Here is a 23,087-nt window from a genome sequence, read left to right on the forward strand (position 1 = left end):
CTTTGACCCTGGAGCTGCTAAAAGCCAACTTGGCCAATTTATCTGAGTGACCTCTACTCTTGGCAGAGACGGCCCTCACCTCTCTTGGAAGCCTTTAGGCAGGATCAATACCTCAGAGGCAAAACAAAACAAAAGAGTGTCTAAAAGTTGATATTCAGCTACTCATTGCCCTTTATGACCATGCACTCCAGGCAAAGATCAGTATTTTCTTTCTTTCTTCATTTTTTTTTTAATATTTACTTCACTGTGTCTTTGTTCTGAAAAGGACAAAACCCCCAACTGCACTCTAATATCTAACAGAGGAACCGTGATAACATGATTTGTGAATAAAGTGAGTTTTATTTTACCTAAAAATATTTACATTACAGTTGGGCTGCTAAATCAGTCCTAATTTAATCAGGTACTCTCAAATCGCAAGGGGCTAATGTAAAGCAAGACGAGCAGAGTAAAAAAATATGTACTGATTCATATGTAATTTTATTATGCAAACCACAATCATGGCTATTCCAGGGCCGGGACTGTAATAATGAGAAGTGCATTTTCAGGGGAAAATAAGATTTTGTCGACTAAATTAAGGATTCTGTTTCATGTTCTGTTTGTTGGTGTTGGGTTGTGTTCAACCGAGATAAAAGGGCGGCTCGGAGAGGTCGAGGCACGATACGGAGAAGAGACCCTTTTACAAGAGAATATGTTTCCTTTCTTTGAGCATGAATCAGTTTACATGGTATACAATATCAATCGTTGGCCTCAAATCTATATCTGCAAAGTGCTTAGGTTTGCATTGGTGATTAGATGAATTGAACTGAGAACAGCCTGTTACTTGAGCATCCCCTCATAGCCCGGATACCTAATGCCTTCCCCTGCCTCTGAAGTGACCACAGTTTCAGGATGCTTTGCTCTGGGCACTTGGCCAGAAAGCTTTATGTATTCTGATACCATTCATTTTTAATCAGGACCAGAATATCCTTCCAAACCCCTTGCAAGCTGCCTTTGGCTATAAGACATCAATTTTGTTATATTTTAATTGATTTGGCAGTTCTCCTCGCCGTCGACTGTAAACGCTGATTGGTAAATTGCTAATATTCGGAGCGAAAACTGCGGCACCGCTCGTCTAAAATGCTTTCTCTTTTTCTGTATTTTCAGCTGCTTTTCTCTTGTTGCAGAATTATGCATTCTCCCACTATAAGCATATAGTCTAGCGACTGAAAATATTGTGTGTGTTCAGCACATTTCACTCGGCTTTCCACTTCGACGTGCCCAACTCGTCTCCGCATGCAGCGAAAGGGTTTCTTCACATGACTGCTGAGGAGAGAGGACATGAGTGCAGGGGAGGGGGATCTTCTTCTGTGGTATAATGAGTTTGACAATGAAAGTGACACTGCGTCCTCCCTGGACCTTGCCGTGTGATCAATCATAACAATGGCTCACCATTTCCTCCTCTGGATACTGACCTTTCTCCCTTCAGGAAAGGAAGTGTGTGTAGGTGTTGGAGTGTGTGTATGTTCCTCTTGATTTCCTTGTAGCATCACCCTCTTTCCAATCAGCCCTTGAAGTCCCTCTACACAGCCATAAGAGTGTCCTTTAGCAGAGGGCCTTTTTTTTTCCCCTGGAAAGCAAAAACGGCCTGAAAAAATGCCAAACGCAGGGAATACTGATCTAATTCATTTTGCCGTATAAACTATTTTAAGCTTGGATAACACACTTTGAAATTTTTTCTGGGAGAATGGCTTATATATTTAAAATCCCATCACCTGAACAGCTTACAAGGTGATTTGATGCTGTTACTCCAGCGAGGAGAACTGCCAAGATTTCATGCAAATATCAATGAGCGAGATTATTTTTGGCTGTTTCTCTCATAGTTCAGTGGCCTTAACTAAAGAGTGACAGAGACGCGAGTGACGTGTGGAGAAAGCCGTGAGCGTGAAGAGATCCCACAGGGTTTTAGCCGGCCCCGCCTCCCTGCCCTTGTCTCCCAGATGAGCCAGCAGGACGTCTCATCAGCAGCCTGCTTACTGCATTTTCTGTGGTTTGGTGTCCGTTTCTGTATATTAGCTTGACAACTTAAATGAAACATTAAAAATAAATCTCAGAATATTGGTACTATTAAAACTCTCTAATATGCTTCAGCCAAAAATGTCCCATGTTGGCAATAAGGCGTCTAGACACAGTTTTATAGCCTTTTTTATGCCACTCTTAATAGTTGTTTTATCTGCACGGCTATAATGTCTATAATGACTTTAAAATAGCATAAAAACCTGATCAATACACAGCTTCGCTTGGCAAAATGGTGTACAGTATCTTAAATGGACATATTGTGAAGAAAAGCCTGTGAATTTTAGATAGTAAAATGTGAATTGCATGTTTTTTTATGATGCTGCTGCCATGGATACTTTTAACTGGGAGTGATTGTGGTATTAATCCACAAGGTTACTTCAAAATGCACCTCCATGAATGTGGTTTGCATAATAAAAGGTACAAGGCACATCAAATATATCTAATGCAATAATTAGTCAAATTATGAAAAAAAATATTAAAATGGATAAGAAAGTAATTACATATATAAAGACACATGTATACATTTTGTTAGACTGTACTCTGCCTGACTGTTTTGCTTCTTTAAAAAAAAAAAAAAAAAATTATTAGGCATGCCCCTAAGAAAGAAAAGTTTTACATTACATTTCACATTTGGTTTACTTTCAACCCTACCAGCCATCACCAATAAGGTCGGCCAACCTGCACAGAGCCTGAGAGGCAAGACTCCAATAAAGGTATCGGGTGGTTTCCCTGCTCCTCGCTAAGCTCACTACTGCAAGTGCTAATACTTTAAGGTGACTCAGACGAGCATCTGAACAATGGTGACGACACGACGGGGGACATGCCCTCACGTCCCCGGCGAAAAATATGCCCTTGATATTTTGTATTTCAAACTCTTTTGTGCGCAGGAAACAGCACTCTGCAGTGCAGACTAACGCTCTGAGTCTCCATCAACATCTTTCACCTTATTAACTCAGGCAAATATTAGAGGCTATTTGATGCAGTCAAAGCAAATTGAGATCGAAACCCTTTGATTTGTAGCATTGTTTGAGCGAGATGAAACGCTCACATGACGAAAACTCCCTGAAATTCAAGAAAGTCAAGGCCCTTTAATGAAACATTTATTAACGCGTATAAAAGGCTCCAACACATTTCCACTGCCAATGAAAAGATCCACTGGTATAATTTGCAGTTAAAATGTGCTTTTAATTGCATGCGTCAAAAAGGAAATTAGAGCAGCCCAACACAATTAAGACAATACATTTTTGCACACACAGCATTTTCATCATTGTACTTGGTCATTTAATTGGACTATTCAAAAGTGTTGAGGTTAGATTAGTGCAGTCTTACTTTAGCTTTACGCTGAATACACTCTTGAGATTGCTTGTGAACACAACTGCAGCTAATAGCATGAAAAACCTGCTGCAGAATAGAACGGTTTAAATGGTTTTATTGTCGAGGTGTATGTTAAGTTAACTGACAACTCCATTCACGGCTTTCCGTAATGCTCAAGGACACGTTGGAACTTATGGACAAAAGACCTTTTTAAAAGGCACAATTTAGAGGAAATACAAGCAAGCGTGACACGAGATGACCCCGCGGGTACGACAACAAGCAACGCAGGGACGTTTTCCACATTCAGATGAGACCACAACAGAAGAATCACCTTGACTTCCAACTTTTTGATTGCCAACATCAAATACCGAGGAGCGCAAAGGTCAAAGCCGCAGCACCATGACAATAGATATAACAAATATTCCGGTGTCCCGAGATAGAGGAGAGAAAGGATATCGTAAAAGGAAGAAGACATGAATCCAAATAGATTGGTGGGTTGGTTCTAGTCTGGGGACGACGTCTGAACACCCAGCGGCGCTCCAGGAAGAGAGAGAAAATCTATTTTAGTCAATATGAAACTAAAAAAAAAAGACCTAGATATGACAGCGTTTCCTGACTTCTCAACTTCTGCCTGTCCTTTCAAAACTAACAGATTCTTTTACTTTATATTTACACTTAACGGTGGCTCTAAGAAAATGTACTTCCTTCATTATCCACTTCACAAAGTGCAACATATGTCTTTTCCATATGTCTCAGCTTTTCTTTTCTCACATCTCAGGAGACTTCAAGTGGATCTCTGGGTTTAGAAAAAAGACTGACGGTTGCTGAGGCGATGCTAGTCTTATATGTAATTATGAACAACACAATTGGGCCAACATGCTAATCCATGTTTCTTCCATTGATATTCATAGAGTATAAAATGGCTTCCTGACTATTTCCGTGTTGCATGGTAATGCAATCACTCAATTAGGCTGTGTGATGAAATGAAATGAGCCATTTTCTCTTGAGGACGGTAAATAGTGGCCCTCGTAATTGACAACTGCAGAGTAATTCCTAATCGTAATAACATGTCCTGCAGTCTGGCACCCACAAGTGATTAGACCGAGCCGAGCGCAGGCTAAGACACCGTTGTCAGCGATGCTCGGTGAAACTTAGGTTGGAGAGGTAAATGTTGATACTCAATGATTAGGTGACAGAAAATCTAGAAAATTGGATGGAGTTAATAGCTTTTTAGGGTGCAGCTGCATCTCTGCAGACTATGTCACACTAACCCTGACAGATTAACCCAAACACTCATTTACACGCAAGTGCTCCACTTCAAAGTTGAGCATCAACCTTCGGACTAAAGCTGAAACAATTAAGTTCAAATCAAATCACGTCCACGTGCACAAATCACACACAGCACAACGTACGGTGAAGTTCAAGGTGAAGTATCAGGACTGTGCAGCGCTCGGGGACCGACTCCAGCTCTAAACAGTGCTCAAGGGCACTGACAGGAGGATTAACCTAACATACATGTTTCTGATGGGCCCTGCCCTGACCGGGAATCAAACCCATCGCCTTCTTGCTGTGAGGAGCCAAGTTGATCAATCGATTACTAGATGATTAGCAAATTAATGACTTACTGTTTTTATTCAGTCATTTCTGATGCAAAGGGCCAAAGAACTGTTGGTTGTGAGGATTTACTGCTTTTGTTTTGATTGCCAATAGAATATCTTTGCATTTTGCACTGCTGGTCAAACAGAACTTAAAAACATTGACTTCAGAGTTGTGAGAGGCATTTTTCACAATTCTCTGATAATCATTAATCAATAATGAAAAAAGGACTGACAGATTAATCATCAGTTAGCATTTGCAACAATGACATGCCGACTTCGAACTCTCCAAATAGAGAGACTGAAAATACAATATATTTATTTGTTATGTTGATGGTGCACAATATCAAAATTCTGTATCAGAGAGAAATTCTAAAAAGGAACATCAGGCCATAATCGTCACCACATATCAGGGACAAGTTAAGCTAGTTTCCGTTAAAATAATCAATATATTAATTAGCAGTACTGCAGCTGATACTGGTATGAACTGTTTAAAGTATTAAAGAGGCGTAGTAGTTTCAAGAAAATCTGTTTTCTCTTATTAATATGCAAATTTATACAGCTAGACACTCCAAAGTCTAATCAGATCATCCACTCTGCGGGGGGGGACTGTGGTGTGAGCACAAAGTTTTTCACCATGTGTTGCTGCTAATGTGCTCACAAGAACGTGTCTGCACACAGATACACAACCCTCCCAAAACAAAAGCACATCACACACACACACACACACACAACACATCCCGGCGTCGGCCATTTAAAAGGAAGAATCGAAACTCCGATACCGGTGGTCAGTTTGTCATTTGCGTTGCTTCAGGTTCAAATGTCGCGAGCCTTCGCTCTGCACAGAAACAGCCATGCAGCGACCTCCTCCAGGCTTTCCAGGCGACTCAAAATAGAAACCTGAGATCTTTTCACAACACTGATGAGCACAACATCTGCAATGACACCTCGGCACGTCACCGCCATGTCCCACATGCCCTGTCACCTCGAGCACTAACAATATGAGCACTTAACCAGTGGCAGCGACAAAGCGCAGACACCTTCCCAGCTCCTATTAACAAATGATGAAACTGTTTTCTCTGCCAGTTTTGGAGTAATCTTCAAAAAACATCACAGATGGTCGGCCCTTTTTGACCAAACAAAACCCCTCTCTGATGTTATTTATTCTTTTTGTGGTCGGCTTGTGCCATATTGAATTATGAAAGTGGCGCGGGAGGATTTCTGCCTGCTACAATCAATAGGCTGATTCCACTGTCACAATACAAGGCGCAGATCTGAGACGGGAGTTTGACAGATGGCGTGTCACCTTCGTCAGCGTGACGTCCCGCGCGTGCGTTTCTGTGTGTGCGCACACGTCTGCGCTTTTGCATGTTTTTTTTTTTTTTTTTTTAAATCTTCGATAAAGTGCGAGAAACAAAGTGAGATGTGTGAGGGTGTGCGCGCACACGTGTGTGTGTGTGTGTGTGTGTGTGTGTGTGTGTGTGTGTGTGTGTGTGTGTGCACATTAGACAGAAGAGAGGGAGAGGTGCAGAGTGAGAGAACATGAATACATGCACACAGAGAAGCATGTTAGAGGGTGTCTGATATGCTTTCATACTCCCACCCAAAAAGCCTTTGGTGCTTGCTGTGCTACAGCACACTTTGCTGCGACTCCTCTACTGATTTAATTAACCTTTTACTGGCACTGTTCACACAATGAATCTGGGAGCCACACTCAACTGTAAAATGTGTACGACTGCAATGTGGACCTGCGACTCGGACAAATTGAAATTATTTTCCAACAAATCCCCTCGTAAACAGGCCCGGACACGAGCGTGGCGTTCCAGCCGTGCGAGGCGCTGCTCCATCCACACCAGCCATCCTCCATGAAAACATCAAAGGGACACAATTTTTTTTCCTCAGAAATTACTTTGGACAGAGGGTGCAGGCCAGAGCAAGTGATGCTGCCTTAACAAAGGATGACAGGCATCGCTGTGGAAGCCCCTTTCTCCTAACCAGGGGTCAGCAGACGTCAAGCCCTCCACCGAATGATAAACCCCCCGAGTGACGGTTCATACAGCCGCAGAGAGCTGTCACGAGGTACTGCAGTGCTGTGCTGTAGCTGCACTACCTAACAAGTCGGTGCAAGCTTTTTCACACCCTATTAGGAATACAACTCAACTGGGCCATGCTATGTTTCTGTTTCATGCAGTCATTCATGTTTTATGAGGGGTATAATATTGATTCTAAAGCCTGTGCAGTCAACATTAGGGAAGAAAAAAAAAGAATCACTTTTCTCCATGGCTGTGTTCACTTTCACAAAGCGGCCGTACGCTGATCTAAATATATATCACAACAACACTTGAAGCAAAGCTATAATAACTTCATATTAAAACATTAAGAACACACTGCAGTGAAGCGCTGCTGTGGCCTGTTAGCTGCGACCCCCCATTGAAAGCTTCCACCTCACAGCTGACTCCATTTACGAAGTGATTCCTTCACTTTCTCAAACTTTCTTTCCGCTTTCTCTCGTTTCAAATGTCTTCAGTGTTCGTCACCTGAATCGAAATTTTAAGGCATTTTAAATTAGAGTGGTTTGACGAAATAGCGTTCCATCGAGTACAGAGTTCAGATAAATTCCAATTTTACAAGAACAGCAAGACTTCATGGTCATTCCCATTATCCTTTCTCCATTTTCTGAGACATTTAAACAAATTCCACACACCTCACTGACGAACGCATGCCTGCACAGGACTGAGAGAACCCAGGGAGTCAAGCGACGCACATCTTAAACCATGAAAATCCACTGTTTCATTTTTTAAATTCAGAATTTCCAGCTCAAATAATGCTATCGTAAAGACCGAGACCACCCTATGAAACCAGCTCCTGTTAAGTATTTCCATCTGTAATTAGTGTTTTAAAAGCAGCTCCGTTGTCTTCCTTTCTCCCAAACACACCCCTCTCCTCCTTATGTCATTAACAATACACGACCATTTTAAGTCCCCCTTGAATTCTGATAAATTAAAAGGTTACAAATAATTAAAAAAAAAAAAAAAAAAAACAATTTTAGAAAACTAATGAGGGCACCAGCGATTTTTACTCCACATAAATTTAAATTTCACATAATGCAGATGTAATTCATTAATTACAGGAAGTTAGGATATAATAATGTTGCTGTGGGAATGGGGCTTTATTGGAGAACTGTTCTTTCTCTAATCTCCAGTCCTTAACATGCTTTTAAAATTCAAGAACTGAACTCGCGGTTAACTTTTTCGAGCTCCTTTCTGTCTCGACTCAGCTGCAGAGTGCAAACATTTCTCCTCTATCAAGGTGCCACTTACAGCAGAGATAAAGTCCCTACAGACACGCAGTTCCAACAGTACACAGCTGGCACATGTCACGGCGCCAGCGCAACATGAGACATAAGTGAGTACATGTATGTGGGTGTGTGTTTGTGTACAGCGCATTATAACTGTCAGGTATATGGAGGTGATGATATTAAATTATTTCTGCATGGAGACAAAGAACAGACATTTCATCCCTCTGCACAACACGAGGACATCTCTGTAAATGAGGAGCTATTAAAAACTGAAATAATGAGTTATTGGCAAGCATATTTTTAGAAAATGACATAAAACATACATGAACTTTTCACATGTGAAATCAGGAGCTTAATTAGCAGCACGTGCCTTCATATAGGGGCAAATAAATGCTAAGTATCTGCTGAAGGCGTTGAGAGATGATGGCTTGTTGTCCTTCTTTGATCAAAGCAAACTACGATACATACTGCTCGTGTACGGGGTATTAATGCATGTAAACAGGGGGGTGTCGTCAACGCAGATATGCATGGGCTTCTTGGGCTCATGTGGCCGTTCGTACGACGAGAAAACCAATAAAACAGATGCTTTAATCAATCGATTTTGTTTTCAAGGGATCGTATCAGTGGCAGGGGATTATGTTAAGTGTAAAATCAATGACGGCTGCTTAATAGATTTCTTCATTTCTCTTTTTTCCCCCTGCTTTTCCCATTAAAAACAAATCCAACAACTTAATGTTGTGTCATAAATAATCTGTCATGACTGATACAAACAGCTATCTTACAGGCCACCATGATGCAAGAGGGGCTTGGTGTATGAGAACAGATAATTATTATATGCAAATGAAGTAAAAAAGAGATCTGAAACAACTGTAGTCGACACACGACCTTAAAAATCATTGACTGCAGCTCTTTCACTGGTGGGACCTCTTAAAAATCTGAAAAATATACTTGACTGAGTGTTATTGGTGCTAAAATGTAGATGCGTCACTTCAGAGAACAACCCCTCTTATTCCGGCTTGGTGGCTGCACTCAGCGATCGTTTCAAGCTGCAGATGGGCCAGATGACCGCTCTGGTTTCATCTCTGAAAAGGTGGCCCTCTTTCTCTTGGATCAGGGAGGTTAACATTTGCAGATGTCGCGCTTTGGGAATGTGCTGAGGCTTTGGTACTTGTCTGTGTCGAACACTCTGTAGAACAGAGCAAATTAGAATGAAATATTGAGTTCATTTATGAATAAGTGGGGCTGAACGGCCCCTTGTCGGAGCTTCTGCACGCATATTCAGTTGATGGAAACCTCTGGATGGGTCATTTCTCTTAGCTGCTTCATTAAATAGTGAAAGTCAAAAGTGCAATGCCTCCTGACGAAAAAAAAAAAAAAAAAAATTAAAAAATAAGACCAAGATCTATAGAGGTGGAACAGTGGCAAGGGTTTTCTTTGCTCCGGCTCAAAATGTAGACGATGAAAAAGCACTTCAGCTCCAAAAATAGTTGAACAAAAAAGGGTCGGAATTTTAAATTAGACCACGACTCACATTGTTCTTCCAACAGAACGGTTTCAGCATATTAAAATGAAAAGAGCAGAAAGAGCGAACACACACTTACATTAATGAATTCTTAGTGTTGTTTGCTTTCTCTTATATTAAAAAACATCACACCTGGGATAAAGATCGAGCAAGTATTGTTTATTTTCCCTGTAATGAAACTAATTGAGACAATAGTGAGTTAGAGGAAGTCTCAGAGGGACCTTGTACTAACTAGAGCCAATCAGCAGCAGCTTCTTGAGGCGTTTCCAAAAGAAACTCCAGGGGACATATGCCAAAGGGGTGCAGGACGGAGTGTGTGTGTGTGTGTGTGTGTGTGTGTGTGTGTTGAAGCAGTGCAGGGCAGGTGCAATCGCAGCTCAATAGAGAGCACATTGAAGCTAGAGGCCGCGTTGTCTTGCAGAACGCAGCAGTGACCGGTGATGGGGTTTCGTGCTCGGCATGTACAGCAACAAATATGACGGGAGTCGAGCACTAAGGAGGTGAGGGTCATGTTTACCGGCACCTCTGTGGTTAGGCTGAGCTTTTAGCGACTCATAAATGTATACAGCGTATTGGGCCAAAGCAAAGGCCAGACTGGAACAAATACATGGGTTTGAATTCTGATGGCATTTTGAAAAGGTAAAAGACTTACTCAGCTCGCCCCCCCCACCCCGGCCCGGAGACAAGCTCCCTATGATGAATACTGCCATTAAGAAAATGACTTGTCTCAAATGTCAGACCGTAGCCAATGTTTTCAGAATAAAAATTGATAGCACATGAACATAAGACACTTTCCGTTTTTACCCTCTCTTTAATGCTCTTGCCAGGAAAGTGTAATCAACCCTAATTATTTTAACTGCCTGCCTCTTTTTGATATCATCACTTTCTTAAAATAATTAGAGACTTTACGTTGAATGTGTTGTAATGGCGATGGCTCACACTATGATGATGATGAATGATGTGCAGTGTCAGGAGCACTCCACATCAGAAAAGAAATTTTAAAGATTTACACTAAAACATATGAAGCTGAGAGGATAAATTCAATGATAGGGGGAGAAATATTACTCACTAAAAGCACAGGCTGAAAAGACATGATGCGTTTCAGTAAAAAAAAAAAAAAAAAAAAACAGCTGGAAGAAGAAACCAGCGCTGAATGCATGTGAAGTATATTAAAAGAGATATAAAGGAGTTTCCTAACTGCACACTAACCTTTCAGGAAGCAATGGCAGCAGAACAAACACGATCGCATGAAAAAATGTTAAAAACGGTGCAAAATTAACAACACATGCAGCACAACTTAAATGCATTGCCTCCATTTGACGCAACAAAGATCTGCCCTCCTCACAGAACCGCAATACTCCATCTCAGGTCTCCAGCACGAACAAATTTGCACTTCAAACCATTGTACCCATTTAATCAGTCATTGTGCATGCCCAGTCAACCACTGCAGAATTTCTAAGCAAAATCTCAGACTGAGGCACACAAAGCTATCTTTGATTATACGCTAGCCCATGGGGAAACTTTATCAAACTCCTCTGCTTCCTGTGGAGAAGGACCAGGTGACTAGCAACCGCTCAATCGGAAGGCCACATTCTTTTCCGCATGCGGTGAGGAATCACGCCTTTGATCCGAAGAAAGGCTGCTGCAAGTGCCTCTCCAGATACCAGCCCCACCAATCGCGCCTCCACTTCCTTCCACCAATCAGGTCCTTGTCTCCAGCGCCAACCATAATCCGACCTACAACTGCTGCTTTTCATACATAGAGATCTCTCCCCTTTGAAAGGCTGCGCAAGCATGAGCTGCAAACAAATCAGCATTTTAAGATGAGAGAACGGAGCGTGTGCCCTACTCACCCATCTCGGTGTCCGATTTATTGTCCATTTCCGTGTCAGTGAGCGTGAGCGCTGAGTTAGAGCGACTGGAGAGGCATGAATTCTGCCCAGACTTTGCCCCCGTTCCCCAAAGAGTCATGGTACGTTCCGGTGATACAGGTTCATGGTTTTCTGTGGCGACCGGTCCTCTGGAGTAGCTGCTGAGTGGGTGGGAGAGGCCCGTCTCAGGGCAGAGCGCCAAGCCTCTGCGAGCCGATGGCTCACAGATGCCGAGTTGCCTCAGTGAAAATGTCTGCCCTGTGAATGACAGAAGTTGTAAAGTTAACAAACCAAGCAACAACGCGGGTTAATGGCCAAGAGCAGGGCTACTTCAAAAAACACTTAACCTAAGAGCAGGGAGGAAGGGGAGGGGGTAATTGCTAAATTAAAGCCTTCACCACGTCACAAGCTACTTAAGGCTCATCAACCGATCGAGATGATCAAAAGCCTTTTCCTTCACTTAAATCACAGTGCAGAAGTCGATTTTGCAATAGAGACTTTTAAGATGACCTACTTTGATTGGACGTTTAACCCCAAAACAAACCACCTAAAAAAATCACGCTTCTTGTGTTCATCTGCACATATAAAAAATTTAAGAAAATTGCTATTCCCCATTTATTATTTATTGTTTTCACAGACCGTTTCAGACTCAGACCTTTTGCACAATAAATCATTACCATAAATTTGTTGTCTCTTCATTTGGAATTACTCGAGGCTCTGGTGTTCACTGGAAATAAAATAATAGCCTGCCATGCCTTCAAAGACACTGCCACATCTAAGCAAAATAAATATATATATTTTTTTAAGAGAGACGCTGGAATATTGCCAATAAACAAAAAAAATAACTCATGTCGACCTCATTAGGAAGCCCCAGAACTAACAAGGAAATATTCTTAATGTATCAGGCAGCGCACTCTTCTTATTTAAAACCTCAGTCATTTACATGGGATATTTTTTGCCATCTGGTCAGTGTGACACCGATCGCCCATGTCAAAAATTATTATTCCTGTGATCGACCCAAGCCTTCCCCTCTATTTGAATGTATTTTAGATGTAAATGACTTCAGGTAAGCTCATCTGAAAGTACAAATATTTACCATTTATTCACTTGCATAAGAGAAATCATCAGTGCTGCTTTTTATTAATCAATGATGATTTTTTTTTTTTTTTTTAAGATTTCAAGGTCAGACGTGTCAACAGTGTTAAATAAGAGCTCTGCGATGGAAAAGATGCTTGTGATGAACGGTGGATAATAAAAAGAAATCTTCACGTCAAATGTGAGGTAATAAAGTGAGATTCTGTCATTTTCTTTGTCGTGAGTTTCGTGCTGGTGCAGAGGAGACAAAATAAACATGTTTTTAAAAAGGCTGAACTGTGACAGAAAAAAGATTTCCTAACATTAAAACCCATACCATTTAAAACGATCATTAGATGAGGAGATTCACACACACACACACACACACACACACACACACACACACACACACACACACACACACAGAGTGAATACAGCATCCACACTCATCAACACAAAATATGTTCTTTTTCCACGAGCAGATGACTAATATTGAATCTGACATTTATTGTGATGATGTAAGAAACAGTCGTTAACATTAAACGCCCGAATTTTTAAAAGAAATAAAGAAAAATATCACTCTTCGCACAACTTCATCATAATCCCATTAATTCTAAAATGGGCACCAATTAGCACCAAGAAAATGTAAGGGAGTAATGGATAGATTTTCTAATTGCAATTTTATGAGCCAAAGGAGTGCCATAAAATAGAATAAACTGCTCAAACTTTTTAATTACAGAAATCAGAGCAGTTTCTAACAGCCAATTAAAGGAGAGGGTTATTTACTGAGCATTTCTCCTTATTATTTTAACACAGTCCAGCCGGGCAGGATTATTTTCAGAGTGGGCCACTGTATCACAGCCGACGTGAGTTTTCTCTGAAAGTTTGGGGAAAATGAAACTCTGCCTTTGTTTGATATTATCTAATTGTGTTTACCACATGCAGTTATTTGTTGTCACATGTACGCAGCCTAAGAGGAGGATAAAACTGCAAAATGCTGGAACTTAGTAAACACAACAAAACAAGAAAATCTCCTGCGTGCACGTTCATGCTAACGACGTTTCCCACTGTTCAACAGCGGCAGGCGAACGTGGACGGGAGGATTTCGCTGTTTGTCTTGTTTACAAGTCGAACAAACTGATCCCAGAGCCATCTTCACTTCTCTGCTTTCAGAGATAAAACTGCAAGCTCCTAAATGAACGCATATATTTTTAGCTCCTAGTCAGACGGTTTTTTTTGCAGCCAAGGTCATCAGACTGATAATGTGGGCTTCATCATAATTGTCTACTTATCCATGGCGGCATCAGTAACAGCACCACTTGGCTCACATTGTGGCAACTCGACTGTGATTACAGAAGAATCTTTCAGTGTGAGGTGTGAGGAAACGTCTGTTCTTGCTAACCTGGCCTGCTGTACTCTGCACTCTCCTTGTGGACCATCTCCTTGACTCTGCCTCCGAACAGCATTCGCGAAGGGTCATGGTCAAAGGCCTGGAGCGTTTCGCTGGAGCTGTAGGATTTCTGAGTGGGTACGCGGCAGGCTCCCTCCTCCCGGTCGGCCGAGGAGGCGGTGTAACGGCGCTCCCGATCCTTGTCTCTCTCGCAGTATCTCTCGCGGTCTCTCTGGCTCTTGGACAGCGAGCAGAAAGGCCGCTGCTCCCTCACCCGTTCCATGCTGCCCGCATGCTGGGTATCCAACTCCCTCCCCTTCTCCACCGACGCTCTCCTGAGACGCTCGCTGCTGGCTTATTTCACTCTCCTCTCCCCCTCCTCTTCCTCCTCTGGTTGTGATTCTCGTCTTGTGCCGGTTTCCCCTCAAACTCCCCTCCCCACCTCTGAACCTGTCGGTCACTTCTTCAGTCCATTCAGGCTCCTGCCCATTCTACCTGTAGAAAGAGAGACAGAGACAGAGCTCAGATAACACTAATCCATCTGCTTCATCTTCAAAAGCACACACTTATCCCCTCCTCACTCCCCCACCCCCACCCGTGAAACCTCACCCATGAACCTTTGCCATACATGACTTCCTTTCTTAAAAACATCGCCTCCTTACTTCGCCTGCGTCAGCCTTCAAAACCAAATTCATTTTCACTGCACACGTTTTTGAAAAGTTGGCCTTCAGAAACTCACATTTCAAACCAGGCGAAAGCAGCTTTGCTAAAACCAGCAGGAGCAGCACACAATAAAATACATGAAAAATCTCGAGCTTTTCAATTTTCCCATGACCATAGTCAAAAATTAATATCTGCCAAGTGTCACACGCTGGTTAAATGACAGATAAATCAATGAGTCACACATCACGGTGGCCGGTGACTTTTGTGACACGATCATATCATGCTTTAATTTTTAATCTCCACTGTAACTCATACAGAATTCTAATTTTGACCCATCGTATGCAAATTGACCAAGTGTCAGGTCTATACACACAACAGCAATGGTAGAAATAAGAGGACGTATTATAATGAAAAATGCATAATGACTGTTTATATTTTATTAGTTTACCGGTCTGACAGAGTAAAGAAATTAAAGGGTTGCTTCGCCTAAATCATGAAACACGTATTATTCCTCTCTTACCTCCAGTGATATCAACTCGCTACAGGCAGATTCTGTAGTTCTAAATTTACATGTCAAGGTTTTCAGGTATCTGTCTGAGGCGTCTGCATCCAGCCCACCACAACGATGGAGGTGAACGGAGCTTAATTTGTGGTGCTCAAAGCGCTGAAAAATTACGCTAGAAAAACCAGCATCTTTGTTACTGCGAAGGATCCACAGAGCAGCCAGGCAGCAGGTTTCAGAGGGACTATTTCTTTCGTCGAAAGTAGTTCCAGTGCAAACTGTTCTTAGCGAGATCTGGGTGAGCTGAATGATCCAAGTGAATCATTTTCTACTCAAAAAATAGATCTGATATTTTAAGACACATTTCTATGAAAATCGCATATTCATAGCAGCTTGTGACAGCTGACGAAAAAAAAAATGAGGGGTCTGTTCACCCAAATTATCAAAGACAGATCTCTCCTCACAGATTGTACTTCTGTTGCTATCTGCAGTAGCTCTGCTAAAAGTTTGGTTTTACCTGTCCTTATTTTAAGATGTGTGATTTCTCGCTCCATCCCAACACAGCGGAGGTGAACGGAGCGTTTGCAGCATTGAATGGCTAGTTCCAAAAAACTCAAAAACATCACTTTTCCAGAAGGAATATTCAGACCTCACCGTGATCCTTTTTATTTAAATGCATTTTGAACAAACTAAAAAACAGTAACAATACCCAAATAGTGCCTGAAAATAGTCTAAAACTGCAAAATGCATAGCTACATATCACCAGAAATAAGTGAGAAATTTTATTTTTTGTATTCTATTTGGCTGAAGTCACCTTTAAACTGTTTTATGTCTCAAGTAATATTTTACCTTTCAACTGTATGTGAGTACACAAGGTAACCAAGAGCATCACTTCACACACGAGGCAGCAGGAATAAGAGCTGTATGGCATATTTCTGTCAAAAACGCAAACCTTCACCACTCCATGACAGCAAAAGAATTCAATGTGACACAGTGCCCATGACCCAGGTATGCATCCCAGCCTCTCTGTCTGCATGTGCTTCACGTTAGACAAAAACATCATATGGCTGTGTGCATGCACGCATCAGATAAAATCTTCAACTTGTTAAAAATTCAAAGAAGACGCTCTCACAGGTGGAGACAGCGCTCCGAAATGTGGACAAGGGGGATGAGAATGTGACTAATCCGCAAAAAACCCTTGAGTGGAATGTGGATGGGAGCCCCGGTGTGTCAGAAGTGTTTATTACCAGCCATTTTCCACTGCCTCCTCACACACACTCTCTCTCCCTCACACACACACACTTTCATTTCTCTCTTGGCTGAGCTGTAAGACTAGAGTATCAGACTCCTTCTTTCCCCAAATGAGATCCACTTCGTTTCACATCAAGCATCAAAACCTTCCAATGAAGCCAGGATAGCACACTGTCGCGCTGCAAGAAAAGCGCCGGCCCTGGGGAGGCTTCCCAAAAACTGAAGCAGTGGCGGGTGGAGTACAGGATGCACGGATAATGAAAATTGTGAGCTGTTCTAGGCCTCTTCAACTTATTTTTTTCCTCCCCTTCTCTCAGAGTTGCTGGATATCATTCTGTTTCCCCCGATGGGCTGAGATGCAATCAGTGACACGCTCTCTTGTAACCCTGACACTCAACTCTCAACACTACCCCCCCCCCCCACACACACACACACACACACACTTGTTTTACGATGCCACAGGACATCTCAGTTGCATCTCATCACTTTCAGGAAATTGTGCACACCCGTCCAGATTGGCAGATTAATGTGCAGGATGAGTGCAGGCGGACACGCCCAGGAGCCTCCCTGATTACGACACCCCCTCTCCTTTATGGACTTGTAAAGAGATTCGCTGCCTGGAAAAACAGCTAATGCTACAAGTCCTACCCACTGAGTTGCAAGCTCCCCCTAAAGGAGGAATTAGATTTGTGTCCTAATCAGCTATAAGCCCTTGAGTGACCAGACACGTCCCAGTATAAACATTTGTGGCTTCACTCTGAGGACCTGAAGATGCCATCTTTTTCACAGCTCATCAAAGTGTCCTGCTTGTGCACAGCCGCTGCACACGGGGACACTACCAGGATACAAGAGAGACATTCATGGCAGTTTAAATTATGCACAAAAGGTCATAGAGGCTCTTGGGGGAAATCTATTGTGTTTCTGCAGGCTTTAAGTTTCAAAGGTTTTTCACTACAGTATGAACTAAGACTACTTTAAGCGCAGACGAACAAAAGCCAGTCTGTCTTGCCTTGATTATGCAAAATCTCCCTGTAGCTACCCTACTGAGAGAACACACTGATGCACACCAATCTGGAAAAAGGGACAGAAGTGCAGAAAAGTCAAAGTAATATGAAGATGTGTCTGATTAAGTTTGAGGAGGAATTTTTGTAGGTAAAAATCACAAATTCTTTACTTAACCGTGTTCCCTTTTTTTTTTTTTTTTTTTTTAACTTTTCTGGTATCGCTCACTTCTACATTCCCTTTTACCTTTGATCATGCGGTTGAATAAGGGCAGTCAGCCACCCGTGACCACTCGGCGGAACAGTCGACACTGCAAAATTAGTGTCACACAGAGATCCTCTGGCGAGCCAGCGAGGCACGGAGAGAGACAGTTCATGATCTACGCAGCGCAGCTCCACACACGTCCCAACGACTCCCATGCCAGTTCAGTACAGTCCCCCTGACACCCGGTACTGTCCTACACCTCTGCACTTCTTTGAAGCATAAACCATAAACCATCTGTATAATATGGTATGAAGAAATGTGTCCAAGTCAATTGGCTCTTCAGGGCAGTTGGAGAGGTTTCAAGGACCGAAGTGAGATTTACTTGTTTCATGTCTGGGACACACTTATTCATCAAAGATGAGCGCCGGTGTGTTTTATGTGTCCAACGTGGGATTTGGAAGGGACGACCAAAGGGGAGAGCAACTTTTTTTTAAGATGTCTTGGAAGCAATACGTTATTTAATACAAAAATAATTAAATAAGCAAACGGCACACAGTGTGTTATTCACGAGAAGAGGAAATTACATTTCTGATGCTTCAAGCGAGGATGGACAACATGGAGAGTAACTCTCTAGGCAGAATCAATTAGTCTGCTGATTAGTGCTGAAACAAACCATCAATTGATTAGTCAAGACAGAAAATGAATCCTCAACAATAGAGTAAACATTTAAGTCATTCATAAAAGGACAAATGGCCTTTATTCTCTGCTTGTGGCTTATTCAGTGTGAGGATGTGCTGCTTCTCTCAGTTTTATAATTGAATATCTCTGGGTTTTTGATTGTTGTTTGAACAAAACAAGCAATTAGACGATGTCACCTTGGGCTCTGCAAACTTGTGATGGGTGTTTTTTTTTTTGTTACTATTTCCCGACTAAAAACAATTAAAAACACAGTGACAGAATGAAGAAAAACTAGCTGTAGTCCTACGTTTCATTTACAAACCCTGAAAACTACAAAGCTTGAAATCTCAACTATTTGTCTGTGACATTGAATATATGACTAAACAAGCATAAATCATATATATACACACACACACACACACACATATTTATTTAGTAAGAGATTTATCACTCAGGAACTCGTTTAATTGGCTTCGTTAGGACTGTGCAGGTGTAGTTAGATCAGATTCAGAATCAAGGGACGCTCTAAAAACTGGCTTTTTCACCTGGATGGGGGTGGTTTTGAGCTTGTGCACGTCTCAGCTGGTGCTCACGTTCAGGACTTTTCCACCACGGAGGGTAACTTCAGTCAGCTTTGCACAAATAATATAGGTTACTACTTTTTCCATTAGTATGTCATCACATGAGCCTCATTAGATCAGTTTATTCAGTGCTTGTAATTTGATGGCAAGTATGAAGGCATATACTATTCAGGTTTTCCTATCGTTTGCATATTTGCTCTCACACCAGCGTAGATGGAAACTGATAGTCTGCTGTGTGAGGCTGGTCTGAGCCCGGACATCTATTGATGCAAGATACTGCACTGACCTGAGGACACAGACCCCCAGCTGAGTAAATATCTGTTGTTGGATGTATCATTTCCATCTAAATGTACATGTATAACTAGACTAAATGCATAATTTTAGCCCTGTTTAGTGAACATATTCTCCAGTATAACATTAGGATGGTGAATTATCAATAGTCTGATTAAAGTCTTTTGAAAACCTGCAGGGGAGTCTAATCATGGATGCAGCTCTACCAGAAGTACCGGGAGCAAAAATCTTTGTGTATCTTCATAAATTGATGATCACAAAAAATATAAAAAAATCATCTCTGATCGAAGGTACACAGTGAGGTAAACATAAGGTTAATAAAAAGCTTTTTAAGTCAAAGAAGTCTTTCAACGTCCTCCTGTTGGATATCAGTTATTGACTGGACGCTGCAGCTGATTGGACCGATCTGATACATCACAACATCACTGAGTTTCACACCGGAGTGAAGACAGTTCACTCACTGTATAACTCAAGGTTAAAGAACACAAACAACTTTCTTCATTAAGAGATCTCTTCAGATCCATCAACTTTTGTTGGGAATATAATAAAAGTCAGAGAACAGGGAGGAGAAGCTGCCATTTATCGTCATTTCCGTCCAGCCACACGTGAGGCTGTTAATTCATGAGCATCATGTTTGATGTGGGTTACATTATTTCAATTTCCCTAAAACATTTAGACAAATAATAGATTTCCAGTGTTCAAAAGACACCATAATCATATTCTGGGTTATTAAATAATGATTTCACATTCAGAATATGAATAAATACAGATACAAATACTGCATAAATAACACAGATGCATTCTGCCAGTGGAAATGTTCCTGTGCCTCTGAGCAGGACGCAGTATAAATACAGAACGCAGGTTGTTATTCGTATGCAGGTGTTTGTTAACCAGGTAACAGACAGGAAACACTGCTGCTCTGACACTGATAACCGTGCGCCTTCTTTAGCATGTGTGCAGACACACATCCATCTAAAGTCTCTCCAGCTGAAGCCGACTGACAGCCGATGCAGCTTCGATCAGCTGCCGCCGTCAGCGGAAACAGCCACAGCTTCACGTGACGTTTCGGTGGATTCTTCCCTCCTCGCGTCTCTACATGGACCCTCAAGGAACAGATGCAATGGAGGGAAAGGTGCAGTCCCTCATATTCAAACGTTGCAAATCCTGATTGGTGCATGGAAGTGTGTGACATCATGTTGTTTTCAACTGAGCCCCGCCCACTTCAAACCACTTAGACAAACCCAGAGGAAAAAAAAAAAAGAAATCTCTCATGAAATAAACAAAACTGCTGTAACGTCAGCAGAAAACAGTGTGTTTGTACAGAAAACCATTACTCATAGTAAGAAGCTGATTGAAAAAACATGTTGTCAGGGCCTTTAAAGTCATTTATCAAACAAACACTCGCTGGTTCCAGCTGCTGGGTTTTTTTGTTTTTTTTTTCCTGCATCATTATAAATTAAATGGCTGATTTTTGGACTGCTAGCTAAACTACAGGACGACAGCAAATTACGATGGACACATTTGTACGATTTTCTGACATTTGACTAAATTATTTGATTTATTTATTTTTTAAGGCCTAATTCTACGATTTCTTGAAACTCAAAGAGTTCAGTGCAACACAAACTTAATAAATAAATCCACTGGTTCAAACCGAGCTTGCGTCCTCTCCTGACTTTAGCACACAAAGCATTTTTGCAAAAACCGTAGAAGCCACCGCTGACCAGAATGCTGAAATGGCAACTCCTCACTAAGCCTTTGTTCGGTAATTATATTTCCGCCGGGGCCGCTGTACAAGTCAGCTTAGATCTCCCTGTCGGTGACCTCTGTAAATAACAGTAATAAAGAGCGCACTTGTCGTTGCCAGTGTGTCCCTCCAAGACAATCCACCTGTCACCAAGTGGCCTGCCCCCCCCCCCCCCCCCTTGTTGTTGGCCATTTGCCGGAGCACAGATCAGACGGCTCTCAGCCATGGGGAGTGGTGAGAGTGGTGGATGGAGCTGGTGAAGATCAGGGCTGGCTCCCTTTAACACAGCCAGCACCTCCAACAATAGCCGCCTCTGACAGCTTTGCATAATTCATCTTGTCGAGTCTCTCTCCCCTTCCTCCTTGACGCTCCTCTCTCTCCCTCTCCTCTTTCAGTTTCTCTTCAGTTCTTCTTCCTGGTGTTTTTTTTTTTTTTCTTTTTTCCGTGCCTCCCGGCGCTTGGAGAAGGGGAGAGGGAGAACCGGGGCAGTGATCCATCAGATGCTGCCTGTTTCCCCCTGACACCAGTGATTTTGGAGACACAGAAGTGTTTGTCTGCAGCACGTTGCCCAGACCCTGTGAATTCTGGATGCCATCTGAACCAGATTGTGTTCATTCTTTATTGTCAATGCTTAAATCCCTCGCTGCAACAGGAAGTGTGGAACTATTACCTAAAAATACACAACAATCAGAGTCAAGACGATCAATTTTCGATTAGCTAATTGGCTGAGATTTCCGGGGATGTGATCCAACGCCGCTAAGTTTCTGTGTTGTTGTGTGGCCTCCTGACACGCTTTTGTCTGTTTTTTCTTTGTAAATTACCATAATTTGAGATTTCTTTAAATATGTACAGCCACTGAAGAAAACAAGAAAATGTCAGGTAAAGAGACAAAGACAGAAAGTGAGGGAGATGGCCAGGAAAAAAAGAGCAAACAAAATCATGACTGCATTTACCAGCAATTAAATTTCAGTGGCAGCTATATCCTTAGCACACTTGGTGATGGATGAGCTTACCACACTCAGTGAGACTCTCAGGAAAGATGATGAAATGCTGCTCCATCCTAAGTCTCTTGTCTCAGCGTATGATGCAGAATATTCACAAGTGGAGTAAAGTGATGCAAATCTCCGATACAGCCACTTCAGATTTTTCCACGGACATGGGGCTTGAAGCTTCATCCCTCATAGTTCCAGCACATTTAGAAGACAAACAAAGCTACTGTGACTATGAAAAACAAATTATCTAAAAAGCTGAGCTGAACTCACTGTTTTGTTTTGTTTTGTTTTGTTTTTTTACTTTTATATCATAGCGGTCAGCATCTAATCCTAACCATTTTATTGTTTGCCTTTTTGTCTGTGTGAATTAAATAATAAAAAACGGCATCTGCCAGCACCAGGATACAACATAATAAGCTGAGCGGGGATGTTTACAAATCCCCCCAAATAACCCTTCACCAGTGACAGTATGAGTTATATATTCATTGAATCTTTAGTGGAAAAAGCACAAGCACAGCTAAATTCATTTTTTAACATGTAATTGCTAGGTGTGGACAATTGGGATAGAAAAAAGCAGGGTTTTATAATGTTTCTTCTGCAGTATCTTCCTCTATCTCCAATGGTAATAGCAGGTTATTCAGTGCATTCATACATACTGGCTCCAGCGTTTATCCGTATCCAAGGCTACTAGCATTGAACCCAGCTCTTATCAAAATAGGCGCTCCCTTCCATATCACACACCCAATTACACCAGACGGTCTTAATTCAATGGGCCACAGTTTTCTATTTTCTCAAATTGGTATCACGGCAGTGTTATTTCACACGGGGGATCTGAGGAAGTAATGATGTTCATGTACATTCGCTTAATTGAGAATCTTGCAAGACGGTGTCAACAATTGTCATCTAATGCTTACTCATAATGAATTGACTCCATGGTGTGCAAAAATAAACTCCACAGTCCTGTGGCCGTTTACAGACAAACCCACCATCGACCCATTGTTACGGAAATAAATTAAATTGCGGTGATACTGCTGCTGCATTGTAATGAAGCTACAGAGCA

The 23,087-nt window shown here is 41.9% G+C and overlaps 1 protein-coding gene across 2 annotated transcripts in view; it reads right to left on the bottom strand.

Moving 5' to 3' along the window:
* Positions 1-23,087, bottom strand: part of LOC143325623 (teneurin-3) — a 140,910-nt gene that overhangs the window by 111,518 nt on the left and 6,305 nt on the right. For both annotated transcript variants that reach the window (XM_076738836.1, XM_076738835.1), the window contains exons 2-3: positions 14,132-14,614; positions 11,638-11,913 (exon numbers count right to left, since the gene is read on the bottom strand). In XM_076738836.1, the coding sequence (XP_076594951.1) occupies positions 11,638-11,913; positions 14,132-14,402 (547 nt within the window). In that variant the 5' untranslated portion in view covers positions 14,403-14,614. The remainder of the gene's footprint in view (positions 1-11,637; positions 11,914-14,131; positions 14,615-23,087) is intronic.

The sequence above is a fragment of the Chaetodon auriga genome, chromosome 9 (genome assembly GCF_051107435.1).
Source record: "Chaetodon auriga isolate fChaAug3 chromosome 9, fChaAug3.hap1, whole genome shotgun sequence".
NCBI classification, from domain to species: Eukaryota; Metazoa; Chordata; class Actinopteri; order Chaetodontiformes; family Chaetodontidae; genus Chaetodon; species Chaetodon auriga.